Raw genomic sequence first — 14,095 nt, forward strand, 5'->3', positions numbered from 1 at the left:
AATGGTGAGTCTCAAATTAAGTTTTCCATTCCTTAGAATGAAGGTAGTACGGGGCAAATCTTAGCGAGTTACTATTTTTTTTTGTTATTAGTGTGTTGCTATTTCCTTATGCTTTAGTTTTAAGTTCAGAAATCTTTGAAGTTTCTCATTTATGTTTTTTATTGTGATTTGTTCTTTGGTTTCTTATCTTAGTGTCTTCTGTGCAGTGGGGGTGCATCAGAGGCGTTATCTGTGCATTTGAGTGCATCAGAGGCATTACTATACCACCATCTCTCTTTCTAGACTGCTTGTGACAATGAAGGACTCGAGGAGTTTGATGGAAGCAACAGAAGGTTTATGTTTTTTAATTACCTTGTTTCTTATTATTTGTGAAAAGCCTTAGAGACACTAAACATTTCTAGAACAACTTGACTTCTTTGTTTTGTTGACTGTTGTGGTGGTGTTGGTATTATCTTGTTTATGTTCAGTGGGTTCACGAGTGTATGAGAAGAATCTGGTGGAACAGATGAGGGAATTGGGGAAACTAAGAACAGCTGTAATGGTGGAGAAATGTTCGACTAAGAATGAAGGGGTCATGTGTCCCAAACCAAGGAGACGACTTATGAGGTGTGTCTATCATCCTTACTCGGTTATTATCGATAATACGTCACACCTGACTGATGAGTTGCTGTTATTTGTTTTAATTAGGATGCTTGATATATGGGATCCACCTATCCTTGTTTTTCTTATGTTTTCTGTTATTGATGATTAAGTCATGGTCACTACTTGGGAAGTGGAAATACTAGGAAGGATTTCGAAGCTTTATTTGGAATGGTTTTAATCGTCTAGTATGTGATGAATTATCAATGTATACGTCTTCAATTATTATTAGTTCTTTGATGGCTGCAGTAAAACTGGTGCTTAGTTACGTGTACACACACACACACACACACACAGACTTGTGTAAGCCTGTTCTGGCGGGTCTCACTATGTTGTCCATATTGCTTGGTCCGCTCAAATCCTGACCGACTAAAACCAACACTTTCGATTTCTGGGCATCTGTGATGTGTTATTCATTATGGCCAAGTGGTCACGGGTTCGAGTCTGGAAACAGCCTCTCTGCGAAAGCAGGGGTAAGGTGGCGTATATTATGACACTCCCCAAATCCCGCAGTGGCGAGAGCTCGTGCATTGGGTGCGTCCTTTGTGATGTGTTGGTTTCACAAAGTGTGTCTTTTATAATTGGATGTGGTTCATCTCTGGTTCTTTAACTTTATTTCAACCTGTAGCTCACATATATCATGGGGCTTACATTTGATTCTTGCCTCTTATATTTTTGTGACCATCCTTGGTGTCTGTAGTAGATCATTTCTGTCCTTGATACTCTGGTGGAAACCTGTTCATCTGAACAAGTGCTGTGTCTTTATGTCATATCAACAGTTTCCATCTCAAGAAATAATTCTATTCTACCAGGGTGCAATATCTATCTTCATTTCTTCTTGGATGTCACTGCTACCAACTGAAGACTGGTCCCTATTGTCAAGCTGAAGAGCTTGGTGATATATCTCAGTAAGTTATGTGGCACATATTGATTGTCTTTGGTTTCTATGACCAGTACTCTACTTCAGGATTGGCTTCAGGATTGGCTCTATTCTAGATTGTGGCTAGGAATCGTTATATAATTTGTACAGAATTGTAATGTAATTCATGCACTAGGCGTGACAAATACACATCTGAGGGCTATCACATCCAACAACTCAATAGAAAAATGCTCTCAGGAGTCGGGGAAACAATGTTGAAGTTGCCTTGTGTAACTCTTTGTGCAATAGTTAGCACTATGCAAACACAAATTGCTTTTAGGATATACAAACTCAACTCAATTCAGTTGTATCCCAACTAGATGGAGTTGGCTACATGGATCTTCTCTCTCCAATCAACTCTAGTCTTAAACTATGCATGTCTTTCCTCACCAATTGTCTTAGATTCATTTTAGGCCTACCCTTGGCTCTTCTAGTTCCTCCAATCTGAATCATATAACCCTTCCTTACCTGAACATTCAAAGTCCTCTGTTGTACTTGTTCATATCATCTCAAATGACGTTCTCTCAACTTATCATGCATTGCAGCGATTCTTTAATTAGTTCTAAATTCATCCATTCCTTATTTTATCTTTTCCATTTTTACCATTCATCATTCTCAACGTCCTCATTGTAGTTGTCAAGGCACTGCCTAGGTGTCCAGGCAAATTTTCTTGGCAAAGGAGACAACACGTCTTATTTGATGAACGAAAGATGACCGTTTTGGTCACCTGGGCAAAAAAAAGATTCCCCTCATATCAATAGTTATGACTCAAAAGTTGTCTTCGTGAAGGCAGCTCTTTTATAAAGTAGATTCCTTTGGCTTTTGGAATGATGCGACTCCAGCACATCTAGGCCATGCGTCCCTCGATTTCTTTTAGTCAGTGGATTCCTTTTTGTTTCAAGTCCGTCGGACTTGTGTGTTTGAAGTCCGTATGTTGTCTATTTAAACAAGAGATCCTTCTAGTTGCATCATCGCTTGTTAGAGTCTCAATCTGTATTTTGTAAGTCTGAGTATGCTTGGAGTGTATACTATTTTTTATTTGTGTTACTATTCGTTGTATGTACTATTTTGGGGTTTCTGTTCAACATTCACTTTATTTTAATGTAAGTTGATTTCCATATCATATGTTCATTTCAGTTTTGTTAAAATTGTTTGTAATTCAGATCTATTAAATTTTATTCAATCTTGTAGTCTGTATTGGTTGGCCACAAAGATTTAGGGGCAAAACAGGGAGGAAAAAAAAAAAAAAACAAAAGGGAGGGTATTATCGACCCTTCGTCAAATAGGGGGAGAAATATTCGATTTTTGTGGTTTGGAGCACTAGACCACAGTGTCAGTTAGCTGGTCGGTGGACCAAAAAACTTTCTTCTATATATATATATATATATAAGTTTTCTTGTCTGCCGACCTTGACCAGCTAACTGACACCGTGGGCTGGAGCATCAGACCATGAAACCAAATATATCCTCCTCCCTATTTGACGAAGGGTCGATAATACCCTCCCTTTTTTTTTTCTCCCCCTCCCATGCTCCTAAATCTCCATGGTCTGCTGACAAGCAAACCCCTTCATATATATATATATATATATATATATATATATACTCATCATAGTTGTCAAGGCACTGCCTAGGTGTCTAGGCGAATTTTCTTGGCAAAGGAGACAACACGTCTTATTTGATGAACGAAAGATGACCGTTTTGGTCACCTGGGCAAAAAAAAGATTCCCCTCATATCAATAGTTATGACTTAAAAGTTTTGTCTTCGTGAAGGCATCTCTTTAATGAAGTAGATTCCTTTGGCTTTTGGAATGATGCGACTCCAAGACATCTAGGCCATGCGTCCCTCCTTGAGTTCTTTTAGTCAGTGGATTCCTTTTTGTTTCAAGTTCGGCAAAGTCCGCCGGACTTGTGTGTATTTGAAGTCTGTATGTTGTCTATTTGAACAAGAGATCCTCCTAGTTGCATCATCGCTTGTTAGAGTCTCAGTCTGTATTTTGTTAGTCTGAGTATGCTTGGAGTGTATACTATTTTTTATTTGTGTTACTATTCGTTGTATGTACTATTTTGGGGTTTCTGATCAACATTCACATTATTTTAATGCAAGTTGATTTTCATATCATATGTTCAGTTCAGTTTTGTTAAAATTGTCTGTAATTCAGATCTATTAAATTTTATTCAATCGTGTAGTCTGTATTGGCTGGCCATAAAGATTTAGGGGCAAAACAGGGAAAAAAAAAACAAAAGGGAGGGTATTATCGACCCTTCGTTAAATAGGGGGAGAAATATTCGGTTTTTGTGGTTTGGAGCACCAGACCACAGTGTCAATTAGTTGGTCGGTGGACCAAAAAACTTTCTTCCATATATATATATAAGATTTTTTGTCCGCCGACCTTGACCAGCTAACTGACACCGTGGTCTGGAGCACCAGATCATGAAACCAAATATATCCCCCTCCCTATTTGACGAAGGGTCGATAATACCCTCCCTTTTTGTTTTCTCCTCCTCCCATGCCCCTAAATCTCCATGGTCTGCTGACTAGCAAACCCCTTCATATAAAATCCCCAAGATCTTAAAACGACAGATTTATCCGAGTCTGAAAGAAAATACTTCATTTTCAAAATCTTGAAGAGTCTCAAAACGATTTTCGAGAAATATATGATTGAATGCTAACCTATCACGTTGCTGGGATAGCTCAGTACCAAAAGTAGAAGAGATAGGTAATCCTTGGTTTTGAAGATAACTTAATTGTTTATTGAGAATTTCAATATTCTTTTCTATGTTATATATATTAGCCTGAATGTGCTTTATATCATCCTTTTCTATAGCAATGGCTTGTTCCAGAAGGAGAATACGCTTAAGTATATGTAGTCTCACAAGAGTAGAAGATTGATTTTCTGTGTTATCTCTCTCTTTTCTTCAAATATTAATTGCTGATCAATTTGCCAATCAATAATGTATACTAGAATAGCAAGAGCATTAGAGGGGTGAGCACGAGCATATGTAGCAAATAATCAATCTATATTGATGGAAGTAAAATGAATATCTTCTTCTACTAACTGTAAATCAAACTTTAAATCTTGCAAACATAATATTATTGAAAGGAAGATCTTACTTACATATGTATCTTACAATACTTGTCCGAATAAGGAGACAGACAGTAACAAGCTAACCAAAAGTACTATGGAATGCTCACAGTGAATTGATCGTTGAACAATAGAGTCAGAGAATTGATTGTAAACCTCAGAGATTATGTTGAAGATCTCTTGAGATTGCATATGCATACAAACTTATCACTCGTTAGAAACGCTCAAAATTACAAACACAACTCACTAAGGCACTCAAGGGAAATATCAAGCAGAAAATACTTGCAGAGAGGAAAAGTAAAACTTCTTCTGACGATGCCTCCTCCTTCTAGCCCAACGTCCCTTATATAGGCATAATGTTCCGGACTTCAGGGGTCTTCGAATCCGCGGATTTGAAGGCTATTGGAATCCACAGACTCCACCGACTTCTTTTGCGTCAGATAAAAGATCCACCGACAATTTAGGAAAGAGATAAGATAGATACTTCACCGACACCCTTTTTTTTTTTTTTGGCAATAATGTGACATTTGACGAGGCATTCCACGGGTCTGTGGGACCTTGTTTTCCTCTTTTGTCAAATGTGAAATTCTACCGAGCGACCCTTACCTTTGTTGCTGGGTGACGTGGAATAAGTTGGTGGGGTTTCTTGTCGTTGAGCAAACTGAAAGGTATCTTTTGAGTTATTGGCCAGATCCACCGTTTCTTCGGAGGTAGACATTTTGTCGTCGTCGGGCAGAAGGGCATCAAGGATTTTTTGACGAATTTGCTCCAGGGTCTAGTTAGGATTTCCTTTGCGAATGGATGCGATAGTGGAGGAGAGATCGTCAGGCTACGGAGGGGTAGAGCTCGAGCTTTCTCCTAAAGAAGATGTATCAGATTATATTCCCTTTTTGAGAGGGATTTTGCTTGGGACGAGACGAGAAATACAAAATTTATCCCACCATTTGATATATACTTGGCGATAAAGGGTTGGAAGGTAGTCCCAGGCTTGATTATCGTCTGGGAGAATAGTATAATTCCATTTCATGATCCATGGTATTTCATAAAGGATAAGAAATTGAAGGCTGATATCATGAGGGTTAAGAGAAGAATTATATTTTTTGAATTTAAGGATGGATTCTTTGAGGGAAAAGGGAAAGAAGTCCGAATTTGTCGGTCCCCATATAAAAAACCAAATTTTAAACCAACATGGTATATGAGAGTGAGTATTGTAAATGGAACTGGATATACCAAGAATGAGTTCCGTATATATTTTGGTATATAAGTACTTGTTCCCATGCTTTGACATAATCAAAGTAGGTATATTTTGTATAGGATATTGTAGAAGAATCTAGAAATGACCTTTCGACCGATATATTGGTCCCCCAGTCATTAAAAGATTTTATATTGAGGATAGAAATTTTTGAATATGCTTGGACTGTATTGGCGGCATCAGAGAAGGTATGTGTGATATTGACACAACCGGTTTCGAGGAGGATTTGTTCATAAAATTCTATAGGCTTTAGCCCATGGATGGGTTGATCAATGAAGTACGTGGTGGCAATTTGGGATGGGGTGAGATTATGATGAACATGGTATTCTTCTATTGGAAAGGGATGGATGGTAGCTGTTTCTGAAAATTGGGTCTTTGGAAAAGGAGGGGTTCTAGAAGAGAGAGGGGATGGTAATTCTTGAATGCTTTTTAATTTGCTTTTGTCAGGAGAAGCAAGGAGTCCTCGTTGAGCAGGGTTAGGAAGGATTTCGGAAGAGGTTGGCACAATTTGCTTATTTTTGTCCTTGCAAAACTCACGAGTTAAAAAATCAGGCAAAGAATTCCTTTCTCCTGAAATATATTCTATATCAAAATCAAATATGGAAAGTAACGATTGCCATCTAGCAAATATTTGTTTAGCAACAAGGTTTTTGACGTCTTTTTCAAGAACATCTTTAGCTGCTTTGCAATCTATACGCACCAAGAATTTTTTATTAAGTAGGTCACTTTCAAATTTGGTAATACAATGAACAAGAGATAAGATTTCCTTCTTTATGGTGGAGTATTTTTGCTGAGCTGGGTTCCATGTTCCCGAAGTAAATCTTACCAATTGCTCTTTTCCCGAAGGAAGTCTTTGTTTAAGAATTCCTCCATATCCGATGTCAGATGCATCTGATTCAACTATCTTATATAAATCCGGTTGGGCTAAAGATAAACAGGGGATCTCTTTAGCTTTAAGTTTGATGCGTTGAACTACCATGGTTTAGTCAATTGTCCAAGGAACAGGATTCTTTTGAAGTCGGAGGAAAAGAGGCTTGGCATCTTTGGCAAGGTCCTAATAAAAGTCTGATATATAGTTGAGGCTTCCAAGGAACAGTTGTAGTTGAGTTTTGTCAGTCAATTCATCTGGAAATTTATCAGCGAATTGAATTGCTCGCTCTATAGAGAGAATAGATCCAAAGGAAATATAATGGCCAAGGAATCTTATACGAGTCTGAAAAAGTTTTACCTTTTTTGCCGAAACAACTAATCCTGCATTTTTGACAATCTTTAAGAAAATGTTTAGATGCTTCCAATGTTTATCAATGGAATTAGAATATATTAGGACATCATCAATATAAACTATAATAAAACTGGAGTAAGGATTAAAGATTTGATTCATTATATTTTGATATTCAGAAGGTGTATTTTTTAATCCAAATGGTATGACATTCCATTCATATTGTCCGAAAGGAACAACAAAAGCAGTCTTATATTTGTCCTTTTCTGCAATTTGTATTTGCCAATATCCAGATTTCATATCAAATTTGGAAAATATGTATGATGCATGGAGTCTATTTATTTGGTATAGGATATCTAATCCATTTAAGGACTTTATTTAAGGGTTTATAATTTATTACGAGACGTGGTGCGCCACGTTCTATTTCCGCATTATTTTCGACGTAGAAAGCCGTACAACTCCAAGGGGATTTACTAGGGCGGATTAGCCCTTTTGCGAGAAGGTCATTGATTTCCTTTTGACAGATCTCACGTTGGGATGTTGGCATTTGAGCGGCTCGAGCTTTGGTAGGTATTAACCGATCGGAAAAATTATCCTCATATGGTAGAGTTACTAAATGGGATTTTCTGTCCCAAAAGGCATTCGGGACTTCCGCACATATTTCAGTTTCAAGTTTTTGCTGAAATTTTTTTACGGAGAATTGTAATCGAGGATTCTCAAGTTTCTCTTTTATTGTTTTCTGTTGTATTTCAGAATGGAGGGTATTAATAAATTTTTCTTTGTATTTAATTTGTCTTTGTAAAGAATTTATATCATGTTCTTTTGGTCGATCTGCAAATGCAAATGTTATTTGTTGGTTATGTATAGTAGTGTGGATCCCTTTGTGATTAACTATAAAGGGATATATTTGTTGGAGAAATGGTGTTCCTAATAACACCATGGAGGAAAGTTCTTTAATCATAAGAAAAGGTGTATCTAGGCATATGCCATCATTACAAATGACGGTATTAGAGAGTTTATAATTAAAATTCATTTTAGATCCACTAGCAGTAGTCATTCTCTGGGTGGTTTTTTCAAAATATTTTGAAGGTACCAATCAAGGTTCGAAAACTCGGGTCTCGGTGCCAACTCGGACCCTTGAAAAACCGAGTCGAGTCGAGATCTCGCCGAGTTGTTGCATTTTTTTTTTCTCGACTCGAAGCCTCATCTCGGTGGGTTTTAGACCTAGTTTGGGTCTGAAACTTGGTATTCAGCCTATTTTAGGCCATTTAAACACAATGGCACTATCAGATTTTGCAAAAACTAAGTCCAAATAGGAGTTTCAGTTAGTAGGAAAGCAGGACAGACACTTACATATGCTAGAAACCAGGACAGACATAGGACAAATACACTTATTTATGCCTAATATCATTTAAGTAAATGATATTGCATTTACTTAAGATATTATTCATAAATAAGCAAATACCCCCCTATTTGAATCCAATAAAAATAGTTAAAAAATCAAATTCCAAAAGAAAAAAAAGTCAACCCCCCAGTTTAAGAACAAAAACTGAATTTTCGGCGGTAGGTGCAATTTTCAAACTTTCTTACGCAGCTGGATTTTGACAGCATTCGTGCATACCGAATTAAGTTTGACCGGTACATAACTCTTTCAATATAAATCAGATTTTAGCAATCTTGGACTTGTTGAAAAGCTTTGTTTTGAAAGCTTTCCAACAAGTCCAAGATTGCTAAAATCTGATTTATATTGAAAGAGTTATGTACCGGTCAAACTTAATTCAGTGTGCGCGAATGCTGTCAAAATCGCTCTGAATGGAAATAATTTTTTGGACATCAAAACAAATGAATATTTTACCGCACTTTTGGTTTTTAGCAATGTTTTACCATAATAAGAATTATGGAATTTTTAGATTTGAGAAAAACCCCAGCATTAGGAAGTTGAAAATTGCACCTACCATCGAAAATCCAGTTTTTGTTCTTGAACTGGGGGGTTGACTTTTTTTCCTTTTGGAATTTGATTTTTTAACTATTTTTATTGGATTCAAATGGGGGGTATTTTCTTATTTATGAATAATATCTTAAGTAAATGAAAATCATTTACTTAAATGATATTAGGCATAAATAAGTGTCTGTCTTGGTCCCTGGCATAGATAGGTGTCTGTAGACCAAGAATTTCCAGCAAGATCTCGAGATCTGGCACTCATGTAAAGGACCTAGATGGGCATTTTCCTATGTCAAACCGAGAAACTCGGAGATCTCGGAGAGATCTCGCCGAGATCTCGATATCTCGCCGAGATCTCGATATCTCGCCGAGATCTCGCCGAGAAAATGCACTTTTAGAATGCGTATGTGATCTCGACTCGAGATTTTGAAAAACCGAGAAACTCGGCGAGATCTCGCGAGTTCTTGAACCTACCAATCCTTCTTTTAGACAATTTAAATCTGCCCCTGAGTCGACTAGAGCTAAGGCACTGAAAGTATATTCACGATGGACTACTATATTTATTAAAACATACCATCATTGAGAGGTAATAGTATGCACCGGGCGAATGCTTTGGGAGGATTGATCTTCAAAAAGCTGGCCATTGTCAGGGAACATATTACGGAAGACCTCTTCATCAACTTCCGCCGTAGGAGTGTCAAGATACTGTTGGGCAGTAAGTTCAAGGATCTGAACTCGTTGTTTGAGGGAAACAACTTCAGTTTTTAAATCCTTCAACTCCTTGCGAAGATCTGATATGGATGATTCGTTGGATGAAGTAGGCATTTTCTGAGTATTTTGGAATCTTTTTATAATGATGTTAAAATTATATTCATCGACCTTATCAGGAAGTTTAGATTTATTGGATTTATTGGCTTGTTGAGACTTTATGAGATTTATATAATCAGTAACATTTTGGTTTTGACCTAGGGATCAGTGATTTGGTCAATTGTTTTGATGAACTGGTCTTCCTCTGTTGTGAGTGTGTTTATTCTTAAGCCATTCATGTGGAGAGAAGCCTTATAAGTATGGCACCGACAATCAGAGTCGGAGCTGGAATCAGCGGACATGAATAATTCTTTATCGTGACCAAGCTGATTAATTTCTTGATCAGAATCCTCTCTTTCGGATTCAAAAGTATTGAGAAGTATATTACATAGATTTTGTTTTAATTTATCATTTTGTTCTAAAGCATTGATCTTTGCTTTTACTCGACATTGATTTTTAAAGTGACCAATCTTGCCACATTTATAGCAAACAGGGGGTTTATTAGTCCATGGAGGATTTTTATAAAATTTTTTTGGTTTATTTTGAACACTAGTATTATTTTTATTGGTATTAGAATTATTTTTGATATTTCTTTGATGCCTTGGTCGGAATGGTTTTCTATATGATTTATAGGGTTGGCTTTTATGTAAATGCTTGGGGTGGCCCGGAATTTTGAGTTTCTCGTAGCCAAATTTTTCACAGAAATCCCCTAGTTCTTTGTTTCCTATTTGACGTTCTTGTTCGAGTTGTCTTTATAGTTTAAGGTCTCTGCAAATTTGAAGACCTTCTTGTTGTATTTCGGAAACAAGTTCTCCATAGGTATAATTGGCTAGAGGTATTTGTCCCATATTTTTATCTCTTAATCGAACTCTAATCTTTTCTGCTAAGAGTGGAGGTAATCCAGAAATAAATTTTTCTTTCCAGAATTCAGAGTTACAGTCATCTCTTTGGAAGACTTTGGTGAAAAATATATCTTTATACCATCTAAAATGAGACATAGACGGGCAATATAGATTTATTAATTGTTCTCTCGTCTTATCTCTTAATATTTCAGTTTGGCCAACAAAATGGGTTAGAAGAGTATAGACCAAAGTATTTACACTATCGTTTTGTTCTGTATATTGAGCTTGTTGTATAACAGTATTATTCTCTCCTTGAATTGATACCATCTTAGTAACGGTTTTGGTGGCGCTTAATATTTGTTGCTTAGCTGATTCGGATGGATAACTATCCCACCAACCTCGTAACTGACCAGAAAAACCGGATATAATCATATTAGTTATGTTTTCATTGGCAGTATGGGAAGCATGCATTTTGAGAGCAGTCGCATACATAGTCTTTTTTGAAATATGCCGATGATGGCATATTCCGAAAGTCCGTCTATATTCCATTCGACAATGGTAGTTCCTGAGAATTCCCAGTGACTATCGTCTATTTCGAATTGAGTATCAACTGGGGACGGTCTAGGGTAGTATATATTGGTAGATGCAGCAGGCATGGTTTATGTAAAACCTTTACAATTTTTATCAAAATATGCTTTATTTATTTGAAAAGTATGGTTGTCGTCCTGAAATTCCGCTTCTATTTCCGAAATATTGCTTTCTATGTCTGTCATCTTTGGATAAGGTACTAATTCCTTTCTCAGTAGGAGTATTTAGGGAGAGTTCAGCAAGTTTTGAGGCAAGAGTATCGAGAAAGGTGCCACTATTCTTGGTTAATGCAGGTATGGTTGGAGGAGGTTTGAATAGAACTGGTTTTATTTGAGGAGAAGGCTTTGAGGAAGAGGGTCTTTCTGAGGACCGAGTTATGATTATCTTTTCTTTTGCTGACTGAGAATTGACTATATCTTCTATGCGCGAAGCTTGTCGTCCAAGAGATAGAAAGTGAAGATTAGTATAGTTGTTTTGTTCTATCACTTGATTGAGTTGACTTTCTGAGATGGGGTTATTACTAATGGGAAGTGCTGATTTAAAAGGAGCTGCTTTAGTTCCTTGCATATTCAGGCCTTCTGGCGGAGGATGAATGGAAGAGATTTGCTTATTATCTTTGGTGGTGTATATCTTTGTAATTTCATTAGTGGCATTTATTTATATTTCGTAGATTTGAAACCAGGAAAAGAAAGGAATATTTATTTGGTTTTCTTCCATATATTTTGTCCATTCCTTATGGAATTCTTGTCTAGAGGGGAAATTATACTGGGAGAAAAAGTTTTTCCTTTTTGTAAAATTTTCGTCTGATTGAAATTCGTTAAATAGTAATTTTTTATTGATTTTAAATGGTTTATTTACATGAACCATAAAGATGGTAGCGTCCATATCTGTAAAAGTGGGAGAAGGCGGCTGTTCTTGATCAGATTCAGTTCTATTAGATGATTCAGGGAAATCTATGTTATATTCATAAACAGGTCATTCAACCTGAGATGGCATAGATTTTTGGGTATGTCCAACTGAAGAAGATCGAATTGTTCTCCTCTTTTGATGAGAGCTATGAGGAATTGAAGAACAAGAAGCCCAAAAAGGTGAAATGGATTGATTTGACTGAGCGCTAGAGAATCTAGAAGACGCAGATTTGATAGGAAAGCTTTTCTTAATTGGCCTAGAGAATGTGATTTCAACATTTCTAGCTTCATCTTGTATGATTTCTTCGACTTCGGTTTTTTGAAGAGGTTTTTGGGGAACAATAGAATTTAGAACCCATTTTTCAGGTAATTGTATGTCTTCCCAAGATATCATTTTTGGGACCATAACATTAGACTTGGATTCATCTGCTTGTAACAGTATTGTATGTCCTTTGGTATCAATTATCTTAGCATTAGGGGCTAGAGTAGTCATAACTTTATAGTATATTCGATAGATAACTGCAAGATGTTGAGATCCAGGTTTCATATTAAACCCTTGGGTAGCAATATTTAGAGTAACTGCATCCATTAGGTTTATATCAGATAGAGATAGACTTAGATTAGGGTAGCACTGAGTATAAACGGGACCTTGACATAGGGTGGTTTCTAATTTATTGAAAACTGAATCTGTCATATAATTATGCCTAGCATCACGTGAAAGAATAAGAAGACTATTTTTTATTCCTGGTCTTATTAAGGGCTTGACAGCTATCTGGATACAGCCTATGTGAATGTAATTATATCCTTTATTGATATGATTTTGTATTTGTTCAGGGGACAATAATTGAAATTGATCCTGATTTTCAGATATGGTTATTGTTTGCTCACAAGTTTTTATGGTATAGTCTGTGTGAAGTTCGAAAGTTCCTTTTGTATAGATGGTAGTTTCATTAAGCTTGGGAATATTTCCTTGTTCTATATGTTTTTCTAAGTCTTTGAATATGATTACTTCAGAGTTGTGGATTTGAGTTTTGCAAATCTGTCCAAGAATTCCTAGAATTGGTTCTGAATAACCTAGCCATAAGAAGCTTAAGTAAGATACTGAAGAGGCACAGTGTCCCAGGAAGTAGCCATGTTAGCCAAAAGAAAGGCATTGTAGGTGAAAAGGGAATTGCTTCTGTTGTCTTAGTCAGAAATTCTGCTTAGATTGCCCGTATGGCTAGGTTATTCAGAACCAATTCTAGGAATTCTTGGACAGATTTGCAAAACTCAAATCCACCTGTCTTTAACTCTGAAGTAATCATATTCAAAGACTTAGAAAAACATATAGAACAAGGAAATATTCCCAAGCTTAATGAAACTACCATCTATACAAAAGGAACTTTCGAACTTCACACAGACCATACCATAAAAACTTGTGAGCAAACTATAACCATATCTGAAAATCAGGATCAATTTCAATTATTGTCCCCTGAACAAATACAAAATCATATCAATAAAGGATATAACTATATTCACATAGGCTGTATCCAGATAGCTGTCAAGCCATTAATAAGACCAGGAATAAAAAATAGTCTTCTTATTCTTTTACGTGATGCTAGACATAATTATATGACAGATTCAGTTTTCAGTAAATTAGAAACCACCCTATGTCAAGGTCCCGTTTATACTTAGTGCTACCCTAATCTAAGTCTAGCTCTATCTGATATAAACCTAATGGATGCAGTTACTCTAAATATTGCTACCCAAGGGTTTAATATGAAACCTGGATCTCAACATCTTGCAGTTATCTATCGAATATACTATAAAGTTATGACTACTCTAGCCCCTAAGGCTAAGGTAATTGATACCAAAGGACATACAATGCTGTTACAAGTAGATGAATCCAAGTCTAATG

General features: G+C 36.5%; 1 protein-coding gene across 1 annotated transcript in view; it reads left to right on the forward strand.

Moving 5' to 3' along the window:
* The first annotated feature begins 206 nt into the window (after positions 1-206).
* The window catches only part of LOC122661997, a 31,474-nt gene continuing 17,585 nt past the window's right edge, over positions 207-14,095 (forward strand). The window contains exons 1-2 of the mRNA XM_043857529.1: positions 207-332; positions 468-606. Of these exons, the coding sequence (XP_043713464.1) occupies positions 296-332; positions 468-606 (176 nt within the window). The 5' untranslated portion in view covers positions 207-295. The remainder of the gene's footprint in view (positions 333-467; positions 607-14,095) is intronic.

Source organism: Telopea speciosissima, chromosome 5 (assembly GCF_018873765.1).
Source record: "Telopea speciosissima isolate NSW1024214 ecotype Mountain lineage chromosome 5, Tspe_v1, whole genome shotgun sequence".
NCBI classification, from domain to species: Eukaryota; Viridiplantae; Streptophyta; class Magnoliopsida; order Proteales; family Proteaceae; genus Telopea; species Telopea speciosissima.